Genomic DNA, 22110 nt, shown 5'->3' with positions numbered 1-22110 from the left:
CAACAACTCTTTAAACTTCAAGAAGGAGGATTCCCCTTTACTCTTCCTCACTAAACGACATTTTCCACAATGGCCGACTTCCCCTCTTCCCCTGTCATCCTCTATTTCCCTCCTCTGTCCGAACAGGTCACGAGCGTTTTATATTTAGAAAGCCTCTCGTCTCTCCTCGTCCGTGTTTCCCTCCTCCCTCCCAATCTGCTAAGTCATCTTATCTACATAATTCAGACGCGCAGCTGCCTGGCAACAATCCCAATAGTACATTTCATCTGTAAAAGAAAAAAAAAATGCTGCAGCTAACGCTCCTGTAAGTCACGTCTTCATCACGTCTTCATCATTTTCACCAGCTTCAGGCCTCCTGCAATTAATCACTTACAAAATCAACTTGCAGACGGGCTGTTAAGAAGAAGAAGACGGGGGACGAACGCCGTCTTCTCCTCCATCGCCGGCCGTGTTAATCAGTATTGATATATACCGTGAAAATGCCAACGAAGCTGAACTTACAGGGAAAAGACTGAGCACGCTGCAGTCGAGTGTCAAGCCTGAAATATCTGCTGAACTCACTGCACCAGCATCCCACCTGAGATCAGCGAGGAGACAGAGGCCACGTATAATATGCACTGCAGCTGCCGACATCTGAGAGGGCAACGTTTCTCGATTGGACTTCATCCAAAGACTTTCTGAAAGAGATAAACCAACTTAGTGTCGGTCTTATTTTGTCCATTGATCCGAGTTTAATTGCTTTGGGATCCGGGAAATGCGGCGACATCCAACAAGCACACAGTCAGAGAGGTTTTAAACAAACCTCCTCGCTGTTTAGGAAGTGAAGCTGAGAAGAACATCTGATAATGAAGACTAAAAAAGCTAAACGCTGATGTGAAATGATGCATTTTGTTAAAATACCAATTGGTATTTAACCTAAAGAAATGCATGAAACAACAAAACAGACCAAAGCTATGAAAACTGGACCAAAAGTGCAACAACATACATCCAACTCGTCTGCTTTGAGCTTCACGTCTCCGGGTGAAGCTGTCATAACGTGGCCGCAGCCGTGACACCCACCTCTTTGACCTCCAGCAGCCGTCCCGGGTACTGACTCCTGGCCCGCCGAGCCGCAGCCGGAGATTTGTGGTGGGTGATGGTGACGATGTTGCTGGGCGAGGCCGCGTGGCTCAGGTGCCTCTGAGAGCCCGGGGATGAAGATGGGGTTAGGTGAGGGAGGAGGGAGAAGCTACGGGTCCGACCAGAGGATGAGGAGCCCTGAGGGGGGGAGGAGGAGGAAGGAGGGGATGACACAGAAAGGGAGAGAGAGAGAGTTGTGTGTGGGAATTTAAAATGTGATGTGATAATGTGAGGGAAGGGCGTGCACTCCTTTTTATTTAGGTTTCCTGCATACTAGAATAATGTCAGTTGAGGCTAACTGTTAGCAAGAACATTTTTAAACTTAGTTTCACTAGTTAATCACGCTACTATAATGTTAAATTAATGTAAATAAACCAGTAAGATATGGCAGATAATGTAGAAAGCTTCAGAGAGTGTGGCTTCTCTCAGGTTTCGCTTTCGGCTAATGATAATGCTAGCTGACATTAGCCAAACCTGAAAGCCAGTAAAGCTGAGGCTATTTGTTTTTTCTGCTACCAAGGCTAATGTAGGCTAAGTCTACAATAGCCTAACCACATTTTGGCTAACCCAAGATGTTAGCGCTCTAATAAGACAAAGTAGTAATGTGGTCCAACAAGCATACGGCAGATAATGTAGTTCAGTCTTTCGAAAACCTTTTCTTATTTTCAAGTCGATAATAGTGCTAGCTAACATTAGCCAAACTTGTAAGCCAGTAAAGCCTAGTGTTTTTGCGTAAACAAAAAAAAATTGCTATTAGTTAGTCAGAGGTTAGCATATCTGCAATTTTTTCGAGTTAGCCAAAATAGACGAGGCTCAGTTTTAGCCTCCATTCATTGACTTCATTGTGTCTCAGACATTAAGAGGATATTACCAAACAGACACACACAAATATCTCAATCACAGCAACACAATAAAATTACAGAAACAGAGAGCAGCCTCTTTTTTTTCTGTCTGCATGAGCTCATCAACACCAACAATCATTTCTCACGGCAGGAGAGTCGTTCATGAAACAGTGAGAAAAAGCCACAATTACTACAAATTTTAATGGATTATCATTTAATTAAGTTATTAATATTAATTTACCTGATCTGTAGCTTTATGGATGAGTGTGTCATTATGTTTTTGTGGAACTTCAGATAAGATAAGATAAAACTATACCTACAAATGTCTAGAGGATTATTTTCTGTCCATCCTGACAGTTTTAACCGACCGACACAGACAGCAGGTGCCACCACCAGGCTTGTGAACTGAAAAGAGAAGTTCGACTGGGTCTAATAAAAAGCCCGTCGTCCCTTTTGTTGTTGTGTTTTTCACTTCTCTGCAGCCGAAGCTAAAGTCACATCGCGTTCTTCATTTTGATGCCTCCTCCGCTTCCCCTCTGTGACTCTCGTCTCTTCAGTTCGCCGACCTCTGCGCTCACACGGGCAGCGATGTCAGAACGGTATCTCTCACTTCTGCCTTTACTCTGCACTAGTTTACGGCGACGCGGGGCGACAAGGCACCAGAGATTCATCCACCAGAAGAGCACAGCGGTCTGGTAACTGCAGCAGTGAAAATAAAATAGATCAAACAGACAACGCCGCTTACCGAGAGGGGAAACAACCAGCCTTTCTCTATGTGGTAACGCCAGGAAATCAGACCTACGATGGGAATAATTGCGTGATTAGGAGATAATTGCTATTGCTGTTATTATTTGGCTCCGTTTGGACGTTTTTCAAGGTCAAAACTGCACGAAAAACACAACATTTGTACAAAAGGGAACTTTTTCCTCATGATTAGATGCATCCAAACCCTAAATAGAGGGAGTAATAGTGGGTAGGGTTCTTGTGTAATCATTTTAGCAGAACATAATCAGCTTACAGGAGAGAGAACACTGTTGTATTGTGTGCAAAAAGCTAAGCCACAAGCTGTGAGTAAGCAGAAAAAGGAACAGCATTTCAGGAGTGGGAACACAGAGGAGACACGCTGAGGTTTTGTTTGCTTGGAAAAAAACTGGCACAAAAAGCCCCCGAGCGTTTCGATGAAGCGGAACGGAAAGAAGATGTCAGATCGAGATGATTCGAGAGGGGGAGGAGGGGGTGATGCAGGAAAGTATCGACTATCACAGGTGTGAGGAGCATCGGGGTCGCGATGCCTCGGATCTTACGTGAACAAACCCTTTTCTGATGTAGCAAAAGGGTCAATACGCGCCACACGGGGAAGAGTTTCTCGTTATTTTTCGTGCTAACCCCCTTGAAATGAATCGATATCTAGTTGTGACTGCAGGATATGAGCTGTGTGCAGTTTTCTTTCTCATGTTGTTTTATTTAAATGATTTTTTAAGGCCTTAACATGCAGATATTGACAAATCTGAAAATGACAAAAGCAAGCATGATTTAGCATTTGAAATCTTCCTCTTATCAAGTAATTTCTTGTTTTTTACACTGTTTAACACTTTAAGGACTCAAGTTCCAGGAAAAATTACTTGCTATGAAGGTTTCTGCATCTTGTGACCCTCAGCTTTACATTGGGGTCACCATCAGCCTCCACACTAACACATAGAAAAGTACAAGTAAAGGTTTAACTTTTAAGAAATGGCCAGAATTCAAAGATAGCTCCAAAACTGCAAGTAGCTCAGGTACTCAGGGGGCGGGACTCTCTGCAGGTGAAGGGTATCAGCTCCATCAGTCTCCCAGTGAACACAGCTGGACACCAGCCTCTAAGATCGACACAAGCCAGTTTTAAGACTGGGCATACGGTATGGAGGCGATTTACAGTAGGGACGGTTAATTGATGATTCATTTCAACCAAACTTAGTGATTGTGGAAAGACAAACCAGGATAGTTTGACAAGTGTAAATGAAGTGTGTTTTACTATAAGTTAACAAAGCAATTCATCTTGTCTATTCAGCAAAAAGAGAGAAACAGTTGTATTTTTCTGCTTAGTAAGGAGAATAGGTCCTTTCTTGACATGTCGTGAGTGTATTTGGTTCACGTAAAGTCATTTCTGTCGAAGATTAAATCCTAAAAACCTATTTAGCCAGTGAAAAACATTTCAGTTTCCAACAGAAATTAACTTGTTCTGAGTGTTTGTTTGTTGTTTTTTTAGAAACGAGGCGATCTTACTACGGGGGGCTATCAGACCAACGCCTTTAGTGGTTTCATGATATTATAACATGTTTTTTTTTTAATTGCTCCTTTTAAGATGTCAAAAACCACATTAAAAATACTGTAGCAATCTTTTTTCTTGTACAATATTCCCACTTTGATAAAGTAAGAAAGCGATACAGACACCAGAGGAGACACACACTGCAGCTGTGATACTTTTCTGCAGAATCCAAATAAAAAACTCTAATTAAATCTCACATAAAAGGCAGGATGTGCCTGGCAGACTCAGCTCAGGGGGTTAAAAAGGAAAAAAGTCCTGACGCCTGCTGCTTCGCAGGTGCTCAGCTGTCGACCGTGGGCGGATTTGGCCTCCGTGTGAGGCAGCGTGGGTAGACGGTCCAACGGTCAGCTGCTGACCTGTCATTCTCCACAGTACAGGGAACCACGCTAATTACACGCAATTAGCTATTCAGTAATAACCTTAGTTAGAGGGATTGAAAATAGCTTTTAAATACTGAAACACAGGAACTTTTAGCATGAAATTACAAACTACACAAATTACAGACACAAGCAGCAGCAGACAGGACACACACACACACACACACACACACACACACTGTCTATCTTCAGTCAAGCACTAAGTAAACAACATTACCAACTCAAAGTCCACAGTTTGACTCTTAGTAACCTTCCTGTGTGTGTGTGTGTGTGTGTGTGTTTGTGTGTGTGTGTGTGTGTGTGTGTGTGTGGATTCAGCTTCCCTCCTTCACTAGCTTCAATCTTAAATTTGAGTTTGTAGTGTCAGAGGTGTTAATTCAAATAAATGGTTTAACTGGTAAACGGCTGGGTGGAAACAAATAAAGGATATGGAACAAAATGTAAATTAGGAAAGAACCATTTTAGGCCAAAAACTTACTGAAACTGAAAACTCTGAAAACAGGACGACTAAAGTTAGACTCTGAAAGCGGCGACCGGAGTATCGACTGTTGGGATCACCTACAGAGAGCCGGAGAGATCAGAACATTGACTCGTTCCTTCATTGAACGTGGAGCTGTCTGACGCTCTTAATGTGGCAGCAGATAAACTACCTCCCCATAAAGTGGATAAAATTATTCTCTCCCTCGACTCTTCACCTTTGAAGGGATTATGTTCTTCTTAGTTCCGGCAAATTATCAACAAGGCAGGTGGTGGAAATGAAAACCACTCTGGAGTTAAAATAAAATGTGTCAAAGAAAATGAACCCATGCCTTTTTTTTATTTGTTGCAATAAATCAATCCTGCTTCACCGTTTCTGCTAAAGAGGTCCGTTATCAGAGACGTGGCCGAGCCTCCACCGCTGGTTGCCTCGGCGGCGGCAGAGCGGCTGCGATAACGATCTGAGAGGCAGACAGTGCAGCTCAGGGAAGGATTAGACCTCAGCAGTGGGTACAGTAATAACAGCTGCTGCCCGGCAGCCAACCAACGGGAACAAAACGCCCGCTCAGCTCCGCAGGGCAGGATGGAAAAAAAAAAAAAAAAGAGAGAGAGAGAGATAGACCCATCTTCTTCTTCTCATCCACTTTTCCCTCATCTTTTGATTGCTTCTCTCATCACGGCTGAGCAGAGTAATTGGACTTTCCCCCCCTCGCTCCAGCTGTGCAGCCGTTTGAAGAGCTGAGGAGCAACGTGTTGATAAAAGCGAGTCGGCGGTATAATGAGGCCGCAGTGTTTAGTCGTTTAAAAAGACACATGACGGAGGAGCATTCAGAGCAACAAAGAGTTGTACTTTCTGATGTTTGGAGGTGAAACTTTTCTGATGTTTGGAGGTGAAACTTTGTGGAGGTGTATCTCAGGCCCTGTTGACGCATAACAAAGCTTTTTCGGCACGTAAACAGCGTTTAAGGCTAATGAAAACGGACCTTTACACCCTGGCAAAGTTAAAACACCCATGTGCTGTATGGACTCGACCTCAGAAGCTCTGGGATGTGTGTGTTTGTGTTTGTGTTATAACTCACCAGCACCTCCTGGCCTCCTCCTGCTCTTTCCACACTCAAGTGTTCATCGGAGCCTTTCAACTTCCTCACCTGAAACCAAAACAGACGCACTAATGAAACACAGCCGGATTAAATTGGAAGAAGAAGCGTGACGACGGCGTGTGTTCCTGTGCAACGCCACCAGGGACGGCACTGAACGGTCTGATGAGTGAACATGACGAGCATCAAACACTACGTATGAATATGGCAAGCCAGTGACCAGAGTTCAAGACTGCGTATCTTGATGATTGTGGCGATCGAACCAGGTAATTTAAACCAAAACGTGATCTTTTCTGAACCTTTACAGAGCGAGGTTTGTGCTAAAAACATATAAACAGCATCCAAACTGCAGCCTGGTTCATTCAGAGGAAACTCCTTCACGACTTCAACGTAGTTTGACCAAAAGTTTGCCGAGTACATAATAAAGTTTGGATTATTTCTCTCCTTCATGCGCTGCTGATTTCCACACAGTCACAACCCGCAGTGTCGCTCCAGAAGGAGCTTCTATAACGAGCCTCATTCTCCGCTGGTATCAGGCTGGATGTGGATGCTCCCCCGCCGAGGTACATGCAGCGCACTCAAACACACCGGCTGATCCCTTGAAGCCGACGCTTAACACCCCCTCCCCCCGAAATGCACATGCACAAATATTAATCCGTGACGCCCACATTAAAAAAAAGATTGGTTTGTGGGGAACGTGATTTACTACACTCGACACAGTAATCTTTCAGAAACGAGCCCACAGAGATGTGGAGGAGCGACGACATTTACATAAATCGCTTCTATAAATAAAAATATTCTCGAGTTAGACGAATAAGACGGCTACACATGACACGTGGAAGTCATATTTTACATTTTGTGCCTTATATTTCTATTTTAAATGCACTTGTCCCCTCTTTCTCATCTTTTAAATTGTTGCTCAATGTCATTTAGTTCCTCGTCGAACTGTTTCATCTTGTTTAAAGTGCCAATCTCAAAGACTACAGTCGTGACGCCAGAGGAGAAAATTATTCTATATTCTTTACTGAGGATTAAAAAGTAAAATCAGAAGTATCTAACATTAAAAAATGCAGTTTGTTTTGTTACTTTCACTCTTTTAAAGTCAACAAAGTCTTTGAAAGTCTTTGAAAGTTTTCAGGCGAAAAGACCACCAGGCAAACAAAATCCTGCCCATCTTTCAGATCTCCATGTTCGCAAGTGTGCCTGTAGCAGCAAAACAAACATTTTATCATTTTTATGAAGAAGTCAGACCATAATTGGCCTTTTGTCGATCATCCTGTGAGCTTCTGTTATCTGGTTTCATGTTGCAGACGACGCACAGAGTCTCGATCAGCAGGGCACAGAGGGAAGAGTTAGTTACCTCACTGAGAAGTTGAAGGTGTGCAGCCTGTCGCCCTGCAGTTCACTGTGGCAGGTCTATCTTCGTTCATCGCTCACACAGACTGAATGAAACTGCCCTTTCCTCATCTAATAATGTATCCACTCACTTATCTATCTAATGTATGCACTTGTAACATACACAGATACACAGATTTAATTGATTAGGAAGCACGACTGTCGAAACACGCTCTTATTTGACATTTGAGGTCTGTAACTGTGGACCGGCTCACTCTGTGCTAATGAGGAGGGAGTCAGAAAATGAAAGAAACCTCACACATGAAAGAAATGTTGATGCGTTTGGTGAATCGAGACCAAAAAAATCACCCAAGTGAGGTGACTCAGCGCCGCCGCTGCCTCTCTGACCATCTGTTTCAGTTTGTTTCGCCTTCGTTAAAGTTCGTTCATCTGACCCAAAATACAAGAAGAGTAACTGGAACATCCACAGTCTGACATCAGATACAGCAACTGTTATTTCCTTTTGCGTATTCGTCGTTTGAGGGGTCTTCAGCTGCTCTTGTGCACAACACTGGCAACCTATCGAACTCAGGAGCCTGACCGGAGTTTACTGAGACGAGAAACTGTCACATCTATAACCGGAGACGGGAATCTCAGGGGAAATGTCGAGGCTTTTTCCGCTCACTTCTCTTCCCGCAGGAACATATGCCAATAGCTTGGACTAGAGTCATGTTTACAACTCTGTTACCCTGTGTGTGTCTATGTGTGTGTGTGTGTTACCTTGGCACTGCTGTCGGAGTGGCGTCTGGCACACGCTTGGAGCTGACTGATCCAAAACTGCTGCTCCTTGGCGTCGGAGGCTACAAAGACACAAAGATAAGTTAATAAAATTACAAGCCTTCACTTTCCTTTTACACACAAGACACCAATAAATCCTCACAGGAGTTCACAGGCGGGTCAATACGCAGTTATAAGAAAAGCCATCTGCCCTTAAAGTGTCTTCACATCCGCTAATGTTCGACATTTAATTCTTATTATTCGACTACAGCTTCTGTTTCCATGGATGAACTCTTAAATTATTAGAGAATTAAACATCAGCTGGAGGAACAAGACACCAGTAGTGACAGGAGGATTTTTTAAAGTCTGAGTCTCTTTGTGAGAAGATTATTTAATAAATCATCGCTGTTGTAGTGTTTCAGGACTGTTCCCACAACACAAGGGATGAAGTTAGAAGAGCAAAACGCTGAATTACCATAATTACTAAGGACACTGAGGACAATTCAGGAGTTTTAGCAACATGAGAGGAGTTAAACTGGTAATACATATATTTAAAAAGTGGGTATTTTATTGGCTGATCCGAGTTTTTGACTAAAGATTTAGTAAATTTGACTATTCCTGGAAATGCAGGGAAGGTTTCAGAAGACAATTCAGGCCTTAAAAGGTGCAATACACAAGAATTAAAGTTCGAAAAACTTTTAAAAATTACCTAAAGTTATTAAAAAATGTGAAGAAATCATGTCACTAAAGCCTTTGTATTGTGTTGCAGAGATATCTACTGAAGTTAGCATGCTAACCGCTAGCACCGACCCATCCTTTCTCATAATACCACTCAGAGCTCCCCGTCCAGACCGCTAGCTGCAGGGCTAACTGAGCTAACTGTTAGTAGCAGTTAGCAGTTGCTCTGGTAATACGGTGCCTCCTATTTATTTGGAGTATGGAGGAGCAAGTCTTAGACTCGTTTAAGGCTGTTTATACCTTTTACATATACACTTTTTTTTAAATATTCACCAATTAATCCTCAAGCTGATGACAAAAACAAGCGACTAACAGCCGTTCTTGAGTGATAAATAAACAATTAGATGACTAATCCACCACTTGTCGCAGCTCTGGGCTCACGACCTTCATCTGAACAAAACAAGAACTACAGGTCGGTGTTAATACAAATATTTTTAGCGGCAACATCATAAGATCAGGTTCAACCAGTCTGAACCGACAGTGAAGGAGGCAGACACACAAACCCACACATACGTGCAGCGTTCAGGGCCGGTGGTGGGTGTTCGAGTGATGCTTTACTTTTTATTTAGCTGCTGCCGCTCCAGAGACCAGCTCTTGTAGTTTCAAGGTTTTAAAGTGGAGTTTAACAAAAAATTCAAAAGGCAGACATGAGTCAAAAAGGCACAAAGACAAACTGGCAACAACAGATAGACGCACGTTAAAAACATTAAAAGGAGCAGTTCCACATTTTGCGCTTTGTGCTAATCTTAGCTAAGATAAGTGGTTGCTAATTGTAGCTTCATTTTTACTGTACACACAAGACCGGTATCGTTCTTTTCTTCTAACCCTCAGTGAAAAGGTGTGAGTGTTTAATATTTCATATAACACTTGATCACGGACGATGGGAGGACGATTATTTAACTACCCGCTCGTTTGATCCTGTCACCTTCTGAAAGACGTCCTCGGGGCTGGTTTCACTTTCTCCCCTCTGCTAAACTAAAACATTCAGTATTCTGGAAACAGCAGCGGTTCATTTGGCCAATTTGCGAGCAGCACAGAAAGCAGCTTGATACTCCCCGCATGCTTGTGGTTTTCCCCTTGGCACGGAGACAATACACCCCGTTATCTCAACACAAATAGCCGGTTGAAGCCCAGACTTGCTGACTAACGCAGCGAGCTGCAGCGCTCCAGCTGAAGGAGACGCTGACTCTCTGCTTGTGCTGACCCGCTCCAGGTCAGACGGGAAAAGAATATCCATCTGATCCCATTTCACTGACTAATTATTACAGAACAATGTCTTTGATAACGCCGAGTTTAGGCTGGAGGTCGATCCCAGCTGGAGCACAGACAGAAGAAAAGAGGAAGAAGAAGATTTAAAGATGGCTGATGATTGAAAATTAGTGCATCTGGTGATTCTGGACTTCTTTCTACTCGAGTATTTCCACCCAAATTAACAAATCACTTCCAAAACCAGGATGTAAAAGCTGTTTTCTATGTGTTTTGGCCTTTCATACACAAATAAAAGGCGTCTCGTGCCAATGGGAGCAGGAGCTTTTGGGAAACTCCTTCCGAGGTGAAGATGATCAGAAATTTTTTTTATGGAGCACACCTGATTACAAACACTGTCATATTGTGTACTCGCAGTTCAAATTCCACCTTTCACCTTCATACAGTTTAATATTTAATTCTGTCAGCTGTCAATGAACGATCGCTGTCATGGTTTTCAAAAGAAAAGGAGAAAGACTCAACAACACTGAGTGTCGGGTGGAAACAGGAAATCAACTTCTGACATTTTGTCAGTAAAACATGAGGAACAAGAGGAAGAGCTACCAAGGGGAGAGAGTCTGTGCAGATGCAGACTTCACCATGAGGTCCATCAAGAGATCATGACAGCACGTACAAGTAAGTAAAAAAACAAGACAGGGACACCTCAAGCCTTTACGGACCCTGAACGAGGACCGAGGCAGGAGAGTAAGTACATCACTTATTTATAGCTCGAGACTCAAATAATGCTTCAGGTCTGCCAAAGACATCCGGCTTCATTCAGATACAAACGAGGGTGTAATTACCAATTATCACGGCAATTAAGCTTCAGAGCGGTCGGGAGTGATTTGCAGGATTTTTTTTTTCAGGCAACATACGGGCTGTCCTGTTACCTTATTGTGGAGGTTGCTGTATGATCCCTGAAGACACTACCCAGGGCTCAAAAACATCTTAAAAAGACATCAGAGCTGACCATCAATCAAAGATAATGTAGTAAGGGGGAGATGGAGATGTATTCATTACTTTACAGTCAGTCTCTCGCAACTCTCACCTCTAAATCACGCAACACGGTTGTAACAAAACAGCTCGTCATACACTGTTTCCATCGCCCGGAGCAGCAGGCTGGATCGTCGAAACCTTTTGTGGAAGACGAGGGAACAAAAGACGAGTGAAGCCTGAGTGCGCTTCAAAGACGTGATTGTCTCCCAGCATCTGAAACCTCCTCGCTGACAGCGGACTGAAGACGGCATCTGAAAGATTTTCTTACAAACCCGCCTGTTTTCTAGTGTGCGGAGGAGTTCACTTGTTGCACGTGCAACCGAGTGCAACGCCGTTAATGCTTTTTAAGACGAGGCCGCGTCCGTGTTCCCATCGTTTCCATCACTTTGAAGGAGAGAAAGGACGATGGAGACAGCAACATTTTTAAAAAATAACAACTGTGCGACATCTTTACGCTCACTTAAGCTCATTTTTTGCCTTTATTGTGCTGAATGGTAGACGGAGACATCTTTTCCGAATAAGTTCTGATGAAGCAAACACTTCATTCACGTCTGATCAGCATTTATTCATATATAGCTTTCTCCAAGGTCGAATGATGAGGTCGTATGATACAGCTGCACGGTATTAATACCGTGCAGCTGTATCGTACGACCTCTGTTAGCGTTGTCGTCATTTTTAGCTAACGTCCTGTCAGCAATCCCCTCCCTCCGTCACCACGTGAATGCTCAGCGGTCATCGCCAGACGCGGCAGCAAACAGGAGGATCCTGCTCTCTGAGACAGGCCCGCCTCTTTATGGGAGCCGTCTGTCCTGATTGGATAAAGCGGGCAGGGATACCAGAACATTTATTTTCTCCTTTACTGCACGAGCAGGCCGACCAAACACTCTACAGAGAGCTATTTTAACACTCATTTCAATAGCAGATATAACTTACAGCAGCTTTAATAGAAGCCTAAAATAAATCTTCACATTTTCAGCTTTTAAAAGTAGAAATTAAAGCAGAACTCTCCCCGTCGGTGACTTCATAATGTGGATGCGTCACCAGGGAACATTAACCTTTAAAAATCTTCTGCTGAGTGTTATTTTGACACGCTGGTGGATTTCATTTCAGCGTACGCAGGATTCAATTTGCACTTGTCACTCTCACCGTCCGACCTCTGCCACAGTCACGAGAACGCCCTTAAGTGAAGAGTCGACTCTGAGAAAATGAGACGTTTCGCGGGAACTCGTGTTCAAGACGAGCTTCTCCCGCTGAGAGTGTCTGCTCGCCTCTCCCGTGGGGAGATCAGAGTATTCATATAGAAACACCTGCTCGAGGCTGTCTTGGTTTTTTTGTCATCATCGTCCACAGAAATCACTCACTCTGAAGGGGCCACTTAGCCCCGGAGAGTGAGCAGCCGTCTAAATCAGATTTTTTTTTCCTCAGATGTGCACAAGCCTCGCTGTGATTAAAGATAATTACTTGTCTGCATTGAGCCGAGCAGCCTCCGTGCGTGGCTATGCTAATATGCACCTGCTCGTACGGTGACGCAAGAGATGCTCGCACTGCTTAGCCGAGAGAGGACGTGCTGTTCTCGATTCAGGGAGCGTGCTATGATATTGATGAAAATTTCAGAGCTGATTTTGTGAGGTGACACGCTGACAGCTCTATTCACTGGATGAATGCGTGACGTTTGAGCGGGAAGCCAACAGGGACTAAAAATGAGAAGCCGGTCCGTCCGCCTGGTTTACAATGAGCAGAAATAGACACCCGTCATGGCCTCTGTGTCCAATTTAAATATCAATATCCGTCCCAGAGTGACGGCTGAACGATTCCCGACGACCACCGAGTCAGAAGAGAGAAAAATACTCATTTCCAGTCAATCACAGCGCCACCGCCGTGCTCTAATTACACCCGTTTTAATTACAGCGTTGTGAAAGATTTTATTGGTTAAGGTAATGATAAGTCTGAGGATTAATGCTCGGGCCAGCAGTTAGATTTGATTAAAGCGCTGGGAGATGTTGCGAGCGAGCCACTTTAAACGTACACACTCGAAGAAAATGACAGCGACCAGAAAGGTGAGACGAGCGCGCCGGCAATTACAGCATCCGGGATTTCCCCCGTTAAAATGACACGATGACCCGTAATTATAGGGAGAAAATGTGTTGTGATTTCAGGTTTTACTGGATTTTCAATTGGCTTTTATTAGCTTTAATTCACTCATGATTCAGACTGCTGCAACTGCTGCAACAAATGTTTCGTGGACGACGAAACTTCACTTGACTTTCAATCAGAAGTAGATAATGACTGGATCTGAGAATCGGATGAGACGACGGATACTAATCGATACTAGCTTAGCACGTGGACTGAAAACACAACTATATATTTGTGTTTTTGAATTGATTATACAAAAGAAACATCTAAAGGTGGTAGTAGACGAGCCCTTGTGCTAATCAGAGCTAACTGGCTGTAGCTCCATCATTAGCGTGCAGACATAACAACGGTGTCCATCTTCTTTCTTCTCAACAAGAAAGATTAAACTTTTAATCACGAGGATGCTTTTATGTTTGCTCTCCTTTATGTGGGTTGTTGAGAAAACTGTGCCGCTCGCTGACTAAAAGTCACTCCGGCTAATCACATCAGCCCCAAATGTCGAGCACCAGCAGCTACCAGGGGTCATCACGGGGATATAAATAGTTTTCAGCTGCAGGAACCAGAGATATTTTGTCAGATTTGCAGTGACGTATGGTCTTCTGGCAGTTGTTTTAATTATTTTGATGCACAATAAAAGATCACGTCAGGAATCCTAATCAGCCGGTCTGAAAGCCGCGGCGAACAAAACTTGACCCTTTCATTGGCCGACTGTGTCCGTGTGACATCGTGTGATAAACAGCTTAATTTGCCGTTTGTGCGTTCAGACATGATTAAATTCCCACAGCTCTTCACCTTTGCTCGGCAGCGCAACGCGAGGCGCTACTGACTTCCCTCAGTCCAATAATGAGATCCTCCCTTTCCATCGCTCCGTGTTGTGATCGTCTGTTGCAAAACAGCTAAATGGTCTTTTTTTAATGCAGTGGAGCTGTGGGACTTTTTCCAGCCAACAAGAAGGTACATCGGTCAGCCTGTATGGTGCCTGAGAGGCTAAATCCAGGGCATAACAAGACAGATTGTGAGTGCACAGGACAACTAAAGGCCACTCTGATGGGCTTCTTGATCCACTCTGATCTTTCTCCATCTGGGAAAAGAGTAAAACGTTTTGGGATTCAGTCGATCTTCATCTGAATGATCTGATATCAATACTGCCGCTGGCCCGGTGTCAGATTATCGCGGCGAAAAGAAATAGAAATGATGTATTATTTACACAATATCATCATATGTGCATTATTACATAATAATAATATATAACACAATATCCGTATTTCATTTTAAAATGTCATTGTGACAGCGCTGATCCATTCATAAAATCCTGAGATCAATCTTTTAATAAAGCGTTTTTTGGGCCCCCCTGCTCCGTCACACCTGACACCTGACTGAACGGGTCGTTATCAGACTTCACCAATAGAAAAACACTGTATATGTCTTTTACCGTGGATGCGTGTCAGGGTCTGAAATTAACAGCCGCAAAGCTGCAGACGCATGTAGACTTTCAGTCTGGTGAGTAAATCTCTGAAGGCCACACTGACTGGTAAATGTTTGTGCCAAACCAGATTAAAAACTATGGCTTTCGGTGCTGCTCACTGTCTGTTTGTGAATGCACCTCGTCTGCTAAGGTGCATTCAAGTGTTTTTACTTTCAGGACAAGAAAAGGCGAAATCAAAATCTAGATCAATGGTCACCAGGACATAAGAACTGCATGCATAGACTCAACCATCAAATCTGATGAAAACGCCTAAAAAGTTTGGTGACTTTACCCCAAAAACAGGTTTTAAATCATCCCCTGTGGGAGTTTACGCCCTTCCCTCTGCAGCAGCTACAGATCCTGTGTGTCCGGTATCTTCTTACGCCGGGTTGGCGACAGGGAAATATGTTGAAAGCTCCTCCTGTGAAAACGTATCAACCTGAGAATAAAGGTGCCATTCAAAGCTTTTGGACGCAGAGTTGATGCACAGTTGATATATGACTCCCGACTGAAGCTTGAAGTTTCCCTTTTCTTCAACCCCCAGGTTAGACTTTCAGGGATCACCATGGTAACCAGAACCAGATCTGAAGCGTGATCTTAATCACAGACTGTTTGTACCCTGCTGTTTGAGCCAATTAAAGAACAAATGCTGCCATTCGACTGCAGTAAATATATGTATGAAGTCGTTTTTTTGATGTGGAAGATGGGTCCAAACTAAAAACAGCTTTCGTGTTTGTTTGGTGTTGGATTTTCTCTCTGAGGGACTTTCCTGATCATTCTCGACCCGCACCGCGGCTTCAGAAATGAAAAAAAAAAAAGCCTCTTCCCAACTTCTACTTCTCTGCGGAAAGATCGTTTCCTCTTAGCTCAACACGCACGGATCAGTGAGTTATTCGGGGAATATAGGCCAAGTAATTCTGATATCCTCCCCCTCGAGAGCGTAAAGGGACATTCCAGCGGCTCAAGTGGAGCAACAGTAGAAAGGAGACTCTCTCGCTTCAGTGGATGCAGGTCACTGAAGGCAAAGGCCTGCAACACAGTGACCAGCTACAGGCTCTGGCTCTTAAAGGGATATTAACACTTTTAATGCTTTGGACAAAAAGTCTCCAGAGCTCAATTTCCCACACTGTGCCTTGATGTTCGAGCCGTTTTTCAAACTCCTCGGATAATAACACGCAGAACACATCATAACAACTTCTACATTAGATACTAACAGTATCTTGTCACCTTGTTCGCCAAATTAGCACGACGATGTCGATAGTGAAGCATCGCAATGGACGACGTCATCACTCCACGTCACCGCTGTTTCTGACTGTCGCTCTCCTGGCGACCTCCAGCCGTCTCACCCGGCTGAGAAAACCGTCTCCCATCACCAGAGACAGGAGTCAGATCCACTCTCACGTCACTGCATGGCGAGCTTCATACCGGCCAACTCCCATTTTTCAAAAGTATAATATGACCTCTTTAAGACACAACTCTCCCTTTTTTCTGGCGATTTATGACCATTTTTCACGCTTTTTCCCATTTCAGTTATCGCAACCTGTTTCTGCCGCTGTTCAGCAGGTAGACTGCTGAGCTGTCACGCCTCATCCTCTTAAGTGAGTGAGAGACGGACAGAGAAACTGAGAGGAGAAAGAATATTTAAACACATTTCAGATGCTTCGGCGAGAAGAGTTACCGGCTCTTGCCTAAAGTTTTAAAAGGAGAGGGGATATGAAATCTGCCACCTCCATTTTTCTGCCAATCACAGGGTTTGCACAGACGCAGGGGACAGACTCTTTAGGGACTTTTTATGAGAATTAAAAGTACATTTTAAACTATTTGACATAAAAACGATGTTGCTGTTTTCATTCTTTAAATGCCAACACGATGCAGGAATCTCACCTGGGTTTTCGAAATCCTTTTTCACGTTTTAGACCTTCTACATGCACAAAATGCTAGAATGATAGACAATAAAGGAAAAGGGAAACAAAAAGTATAATATGACCTCTTTAAGATTGAAGTGCTGTAGCTTTAATTCTGTAAAGACTTTTCCGTAACCAGCTGCATTCAGAAACGCAGGGTGGAAAAAGTTTCATTCATAACAGCCCAGTATGTATTCAGCACTGCCTCCAGCATTAAACACACACACACCACTCAGTGTTTGTACTTTGCCATAAACGGGCAGCCCGAGGCCGGCATGAGGTCATACCTCTGAGTTTGTACAGCTCTCCATTGACAGAGTTTACAATGAACATGTGCGGGGCCTCGTCGCTCGGGGTTACCGAGGCGCCGATCAGGGGCAGCGACCCGCGGGGCTTCTGGCTCTTCCCCTGCTCGTTGACGAAGTAGTGCAGCTGTCCCAGCTCCGGATCCAACACGAAGTACCTGCGAGGGGAGGCAAACAAAGAGAGAGAGGGAGGGGTGTTATGAAAGTAATGGTCCAGAGAGAAAGACGGGAGGCTCCGTTAACGTTATCGTCATTTTGTTTTATGCTCTCATTACCGCTGCTTGTTTACTGGTGAAACTTTATTTCATGTTCCTGCTGCACAAACTTCTTCAGGATGTGGGAGCGGGGAAAGATTTCTCACCTCCCATGCAACGACGCCTGCAGGAGATTATTTACCACGGCTCTCTTCACGCAAGATTCGTTAGAAAATACCCCTCCGCGCACATTAAGGCCCAACATCGAGCCGGCAGCTCAACTCCAAATTACTCTAGGTGGCGATTAGCGCGGTCATCTTGAGCAGAACCCACAGCTCGAGGCGTGGAAATTACACCCCACATTTCCCTCTTTGTGATTAATGAATCACATTCAATCACTGCGTAATTGAATCTCTGCCTTGCTCATCGCTGGCAAACGCAGCCAGACATACAACCGAAGGCACGGAGAGGCAGACGCTTTTCATTTCCTGTGGCCAGAAAGGATTGGGTATGATATTGAAGAGAACGACCTGTCTGCTCCTCTTTGTTCTGGTTCTGCAGATCATCAGTGGTACTGGGTGCCACTGGCCGACCTTTTACATATTGTGTACCGCAGCCTGAGGTAGCAGCAGCCGTCTTTGTTGTCCTCTTTTCCCAGAGATCGCCCCGTGTTTCACGATCAATGCTCTCTTTCCACCAGCGATTACAGAAGCCGCAGTATCGATCAGGACTTCGCCGGGCAGAACGCTCGCAGCACAAACACGGCTTCTGCTTCTTCCTGGTGCCACATCACGGTTGTACGTGAACGAGTGAAGAGTGGTCACCTGTCCACTCCGGTATGTCACAGGTGTTTATCTGTAAGAGGTGTCTCACAGATTTCAAAGAGCAGCGACAGTCTCACACACCACCACTGCCTCTTATTCCTTTTCATCCGTGATGCCACGTAGCATTTTCCAAATGGCATTTTAAGCTTTCTAGTGCCTTGCAGCTGAGGTAAATTACATATTTATACACAGTATGTAAATACAATTAATGCAGTTACAATTTCAAGCAGTTTCATGCACTAAAATGTAAGTGTTTCCAAGAGTTTACAGCACCCATACATACCCTGTGTAAGAAAGAAAGATGCTGTATAAATAAATATTATTATATATTATATTACTGCATAAAGCCCAAGGTGGCGTCTTCAAGTTGCCTGTCCATCCAACAGCCTAACCTCAAAGATTTTATTAAGTTTATAATATTTGACAAAGAAAAGCATCAAATCTTCACCTGATGTAGGGTAACGTTTGGGTTTTAACCAGTGCATCCTTAATTTTCAGCCATGCCACCAGCATGACCAGGACCAAGTACCTTCTCATCAGCAGAGCTGTAAAAAGTACCTTAAAATTTATACTTGAGTAAAAGTAAAGATATTGTGTTAATATCTTACTTTGGCTATGATGCAGCACACAATCTCTAAAGTTAATTTGCCTCCAAAATGTAGCGGAGTGGAAGCAAAACGTAGCAGAAAATGAAATTACTCGGGTGAAATCAAGATGGTGACGATGGTAAAGATTATACCTGACTAATGTTAACTTTGTCATTGTGAGCATGTTAGCATGCAGCTCAAAGCACCACTGTGCCCGATAAAGCCGCTAGCATCGCTATAGTGCTATAGCTTTGTTAAAAGTTCCCAGAGTACACCGTTACATCTTACAAATGTTTGTTTTGTCCAACCAACATCGCAAAACACAAATATTTTCAGTTTTAAATCATATGAAAACAGACAAAAGCAGCAAATTCTTACATCAAATTATTCAAAACTCTTACTTTTTCATTTACTGGCCAAATTGCTCAATCAGCTAATTGTTTCAGCACTAGAAATCTTTTGTTTTGTTGTATGGAGAAAAGAAAATAACACCATGAATGGCCTCAGTCTTCAAACATGCCAACGATCAGAGAACAAAGAAGTGTTTCTGCATTTTCCCATGAACCCTGTCGAGTCCCCCGGGGAGGATGCAGTGAATACTGCTCTCTGAAAATTGATCCTCGCTCACGGTCTTGCCCCCTTCCAACAGGGAAGCTGGTGATTTATGTCGACCACAGCCGACCGGGGAACAATCTGCCTGCGTCAGTTTCTATCCGGCCGTCTCTTTTTCTCCCTCGCACACATACTGTACTGTGTATGAAGTCTTATCGCCTGTTCAGTCAGCAGAGTGGAGGCTTTTACCGTTGACCCCTCCAGGCAAAGTCCTGCCTTCGCAGCCAAACCACAATGCAGACCTTTAACATGATGGATGGTGCTGGATAATAAAACCTTGGGCTTTACATTCAGCCTCTCGTGTCACAGCAGTGCTGATAGCGGCTGACCTGCAAAGCTCCAGACTCTCTGTGCGACCGCTGAACTGCTCACCTTTGGCAGCACGAGGCTGCAACAAACTGAGCGATAACAACAGAACAACACTGAGTGGACATGTTCTTAAACTGCTTAAAATCAATCAATGTCACTGAACAAATTCATGCCTACAACAGCTTTTCAAAACTCGAAATTCACGTGAATGCCCCGTCAAGTCAAAATTGTGGTCCACAAGGTAGGAAACTATTACCAAAGTCATGTATTATATAGTCATTGTATCGTTCCCTTTGCTCTTCCTTGTCACTCAAATACTGGAAACAGCTGTCAACGTTTTGTTTAAATGCTCTAAGCAATAAAATGCAAGACAACTTCTTTTTGGCGTCCATGTTGCTGAACCAAAGCATATATTTCACCTCATATAGTAGCGTTAAAGATCTCTAATATTGTTTAACCTCTTAACTTTGCTCTCAAAGCGCACCAGATTGATGCAATTCAACTTTGAAATGTGCAAAATTATCTTGCGGGGGAGCATGCCCAGCAAAACCCTCCATAGTCTCACAAAATCCAGTGGGAAACACTGAATCCCACTCAAGTTCTCATGAGACCCGCCCTACTCCGCCTCTGATTGGTCAGCTTTGTTGGTTGCATCATCTATTCTTGACTCAAACCGTTAGTTCACACAGCAGCTCTGGTAGTGTCTGGTTTCAGCGGTTTACAAGCTGTAGTCTTGCAGGTAAACACACCGACCTCTTCGGCCTCTCTCCCGGTCTTTTGCAGGTGTAATGTTTACCATATCCACCACGTCAGGTGAGATGGTTAGCATGTTAGCAGTGTGCAAATTGTGTGGATCACCCCTCTGTACAGTATAAAGTTTACTTTAGTGGCTTTTCTGACTTTCCATCAGAAACAATCCGGGGCTTACAGCTCTGAAATGTAATCACTCAACCACTCAATAACAGACATCTGTACTGTAACAACAAAGAGCTTTCAGATACTCATCCATTTTTTTTTTTTGCTGATATCATTCAAATAAATCACTACCATAACAATAATAACACTGTTAAAAGAGCTTAGTCGAGCACATTTGTCCACATCAACAGCACGGCTGCCATTTCCTAATGACATTAACATTGATGCTGCAGGAAATAGCTTGTCAGCAGAATTTGCATCTCCTCCCTGCTCTATTGGCAGTTAATTCTCAAAAAGAAATGTCAGACCAGCAGGAAGGCACTAAATCAGCCTGGTTATTGGCAGGAAATGTTGCTTTATACTTGTTAAGTGATAAAATTGTTGTGTCAAAGGGGGTCACGTAAAGCCGACATCTTATTATCACACACCATCACCACAGGATCTTAAAGCTGCGTCAAATGATTTTTCACACTTTTAACTTTTCACCCTGCTGCAGAGATGTACGAGGACGACAACCACGTGTGAATGGCATTAAGTACTTCAACAGCAATTCCATGTCTAATGAGAATGGCACTCAGTAGAGCGCATACCTCTGCACAGTCCCCCTTTAATTCAGTCAAACCTAATCCAAAATCAAATAAAACATATTTGTTTGTATCTGCATCAAATTGTACTCACTCATAGATACCAGCCACCAACATACACCTTATTTTTTTCACCAAGATCCATGAATTGTTCCCTGGGAAAGTAATGAAAATGTGGAAAAAGACTCCCTGTCTCACAATGTTTAAGAAAGTGGGAGAAAAATCCTGAATGTGTCCCTTTTTCAGATCCTTACCAAAAGTTAATGGGGTCTATTCTGGGCTGAGACCCATCCTCCATCCAAGTTTGGTGGTAATCCATTCAGTACTTTTTGTGTAATCCTGCTCACAAACCAACAAACACAGTCTTACAGACTTGTGAGAGCACTGACGGTAAACCAGGAAGCTCAACCTAAAGCTAAAAGCCGGTAAAAGCTGGCAGGCATTTCTCAGCAGCACTGAGAACTTCACACACTACACTTCACTCACTGTAGAAAGTAATTCGTTACACTACGCGTTACATTACTTTTGCGTTACTCCGCAACATCGCTCGTCACACAACTGCCAGTCATTATTGCCGATTAACAATATCACGTTACAGCCTCACATGCCTAAATATCAGCATATATATATATATATATATTTATATATATTTTAAAAGGAAAATAACGTGTAAACAGTAATCGTAACAATAAACTTGATTATTTAAACATGTTTTCTTAATTTTAAGTCCGTCATCATCTCATGTCATTAGAAAAGTTAGTCTCTTATATTATTAAATAGCATATAAACTGCATTTAAAGGGTCAAAAACTCTCAAACAAAGGCAAGTTCCACTGACTTGGCCTGTTTATCACTAAAGACTGTCCAGGCTGAAGATATATGTAGTCTTTATTGTAGAGAAACAGTTCACGATCTCCTCATATCTTAACCCGGCCTTAAATACTCAATGACTTTAGTGTCATAGCTGAAAG

At 43.4% G+C, this 22110-nt stretch overlaps 1 protein-coding gene across 2 annotated transcripts in view; it reads right to left on the bottom strand.

Moving 5' to 3' along the window:
- osbpl10a (oxysterol binding protein-like 10a) overlaps positions 1-22110 on the bottom strand; it is a 66563-nt gene that overhangs the window by 38629 nt on the left and 5824 nt on the right. The window contains exons 2-5 of one of the 2 annotated variants that reach the window (XM_084379214.1): positions 17098-17273; positions 8333-8412; positions 6200-6268; positions 1060-1257 (exon numbers count right to left, since the gene is read on the bottom strand). In XM_084379214.1, coding sequence (XP_084235340.1) covers positions 1060-1257; positions 6200-6268; positions 8333-8412; positions 17098-17273 — 523 coding nt within the window. The remainder of the gene's footprint in view (positions 1-1059; positions 1258-6199; positions 6269-8332; positions 8413-17097; positions 17274-22110) is intronic. The other variant, XM_084379215.1, reaches the window with a different exon arrangement.

This window comes from Pagrus pagrus (genome assembly GCF_965226575.1).
Source record: "Pagrus pagrus genome assembly, chromosome: 17".
NCBI classification, from domain to species: domain Eukaryota; kingdom Metazoa; phylum Chordata; class Actinopteri; order Spariformes; family Sparidae; genus Pagrus; species Pagrus pagrus.
The sequence above is the reverse complement of the archived record's forward strand: the minus strand, read 5'-3'. Positions and strand labels throughout refer to the sequence as shown.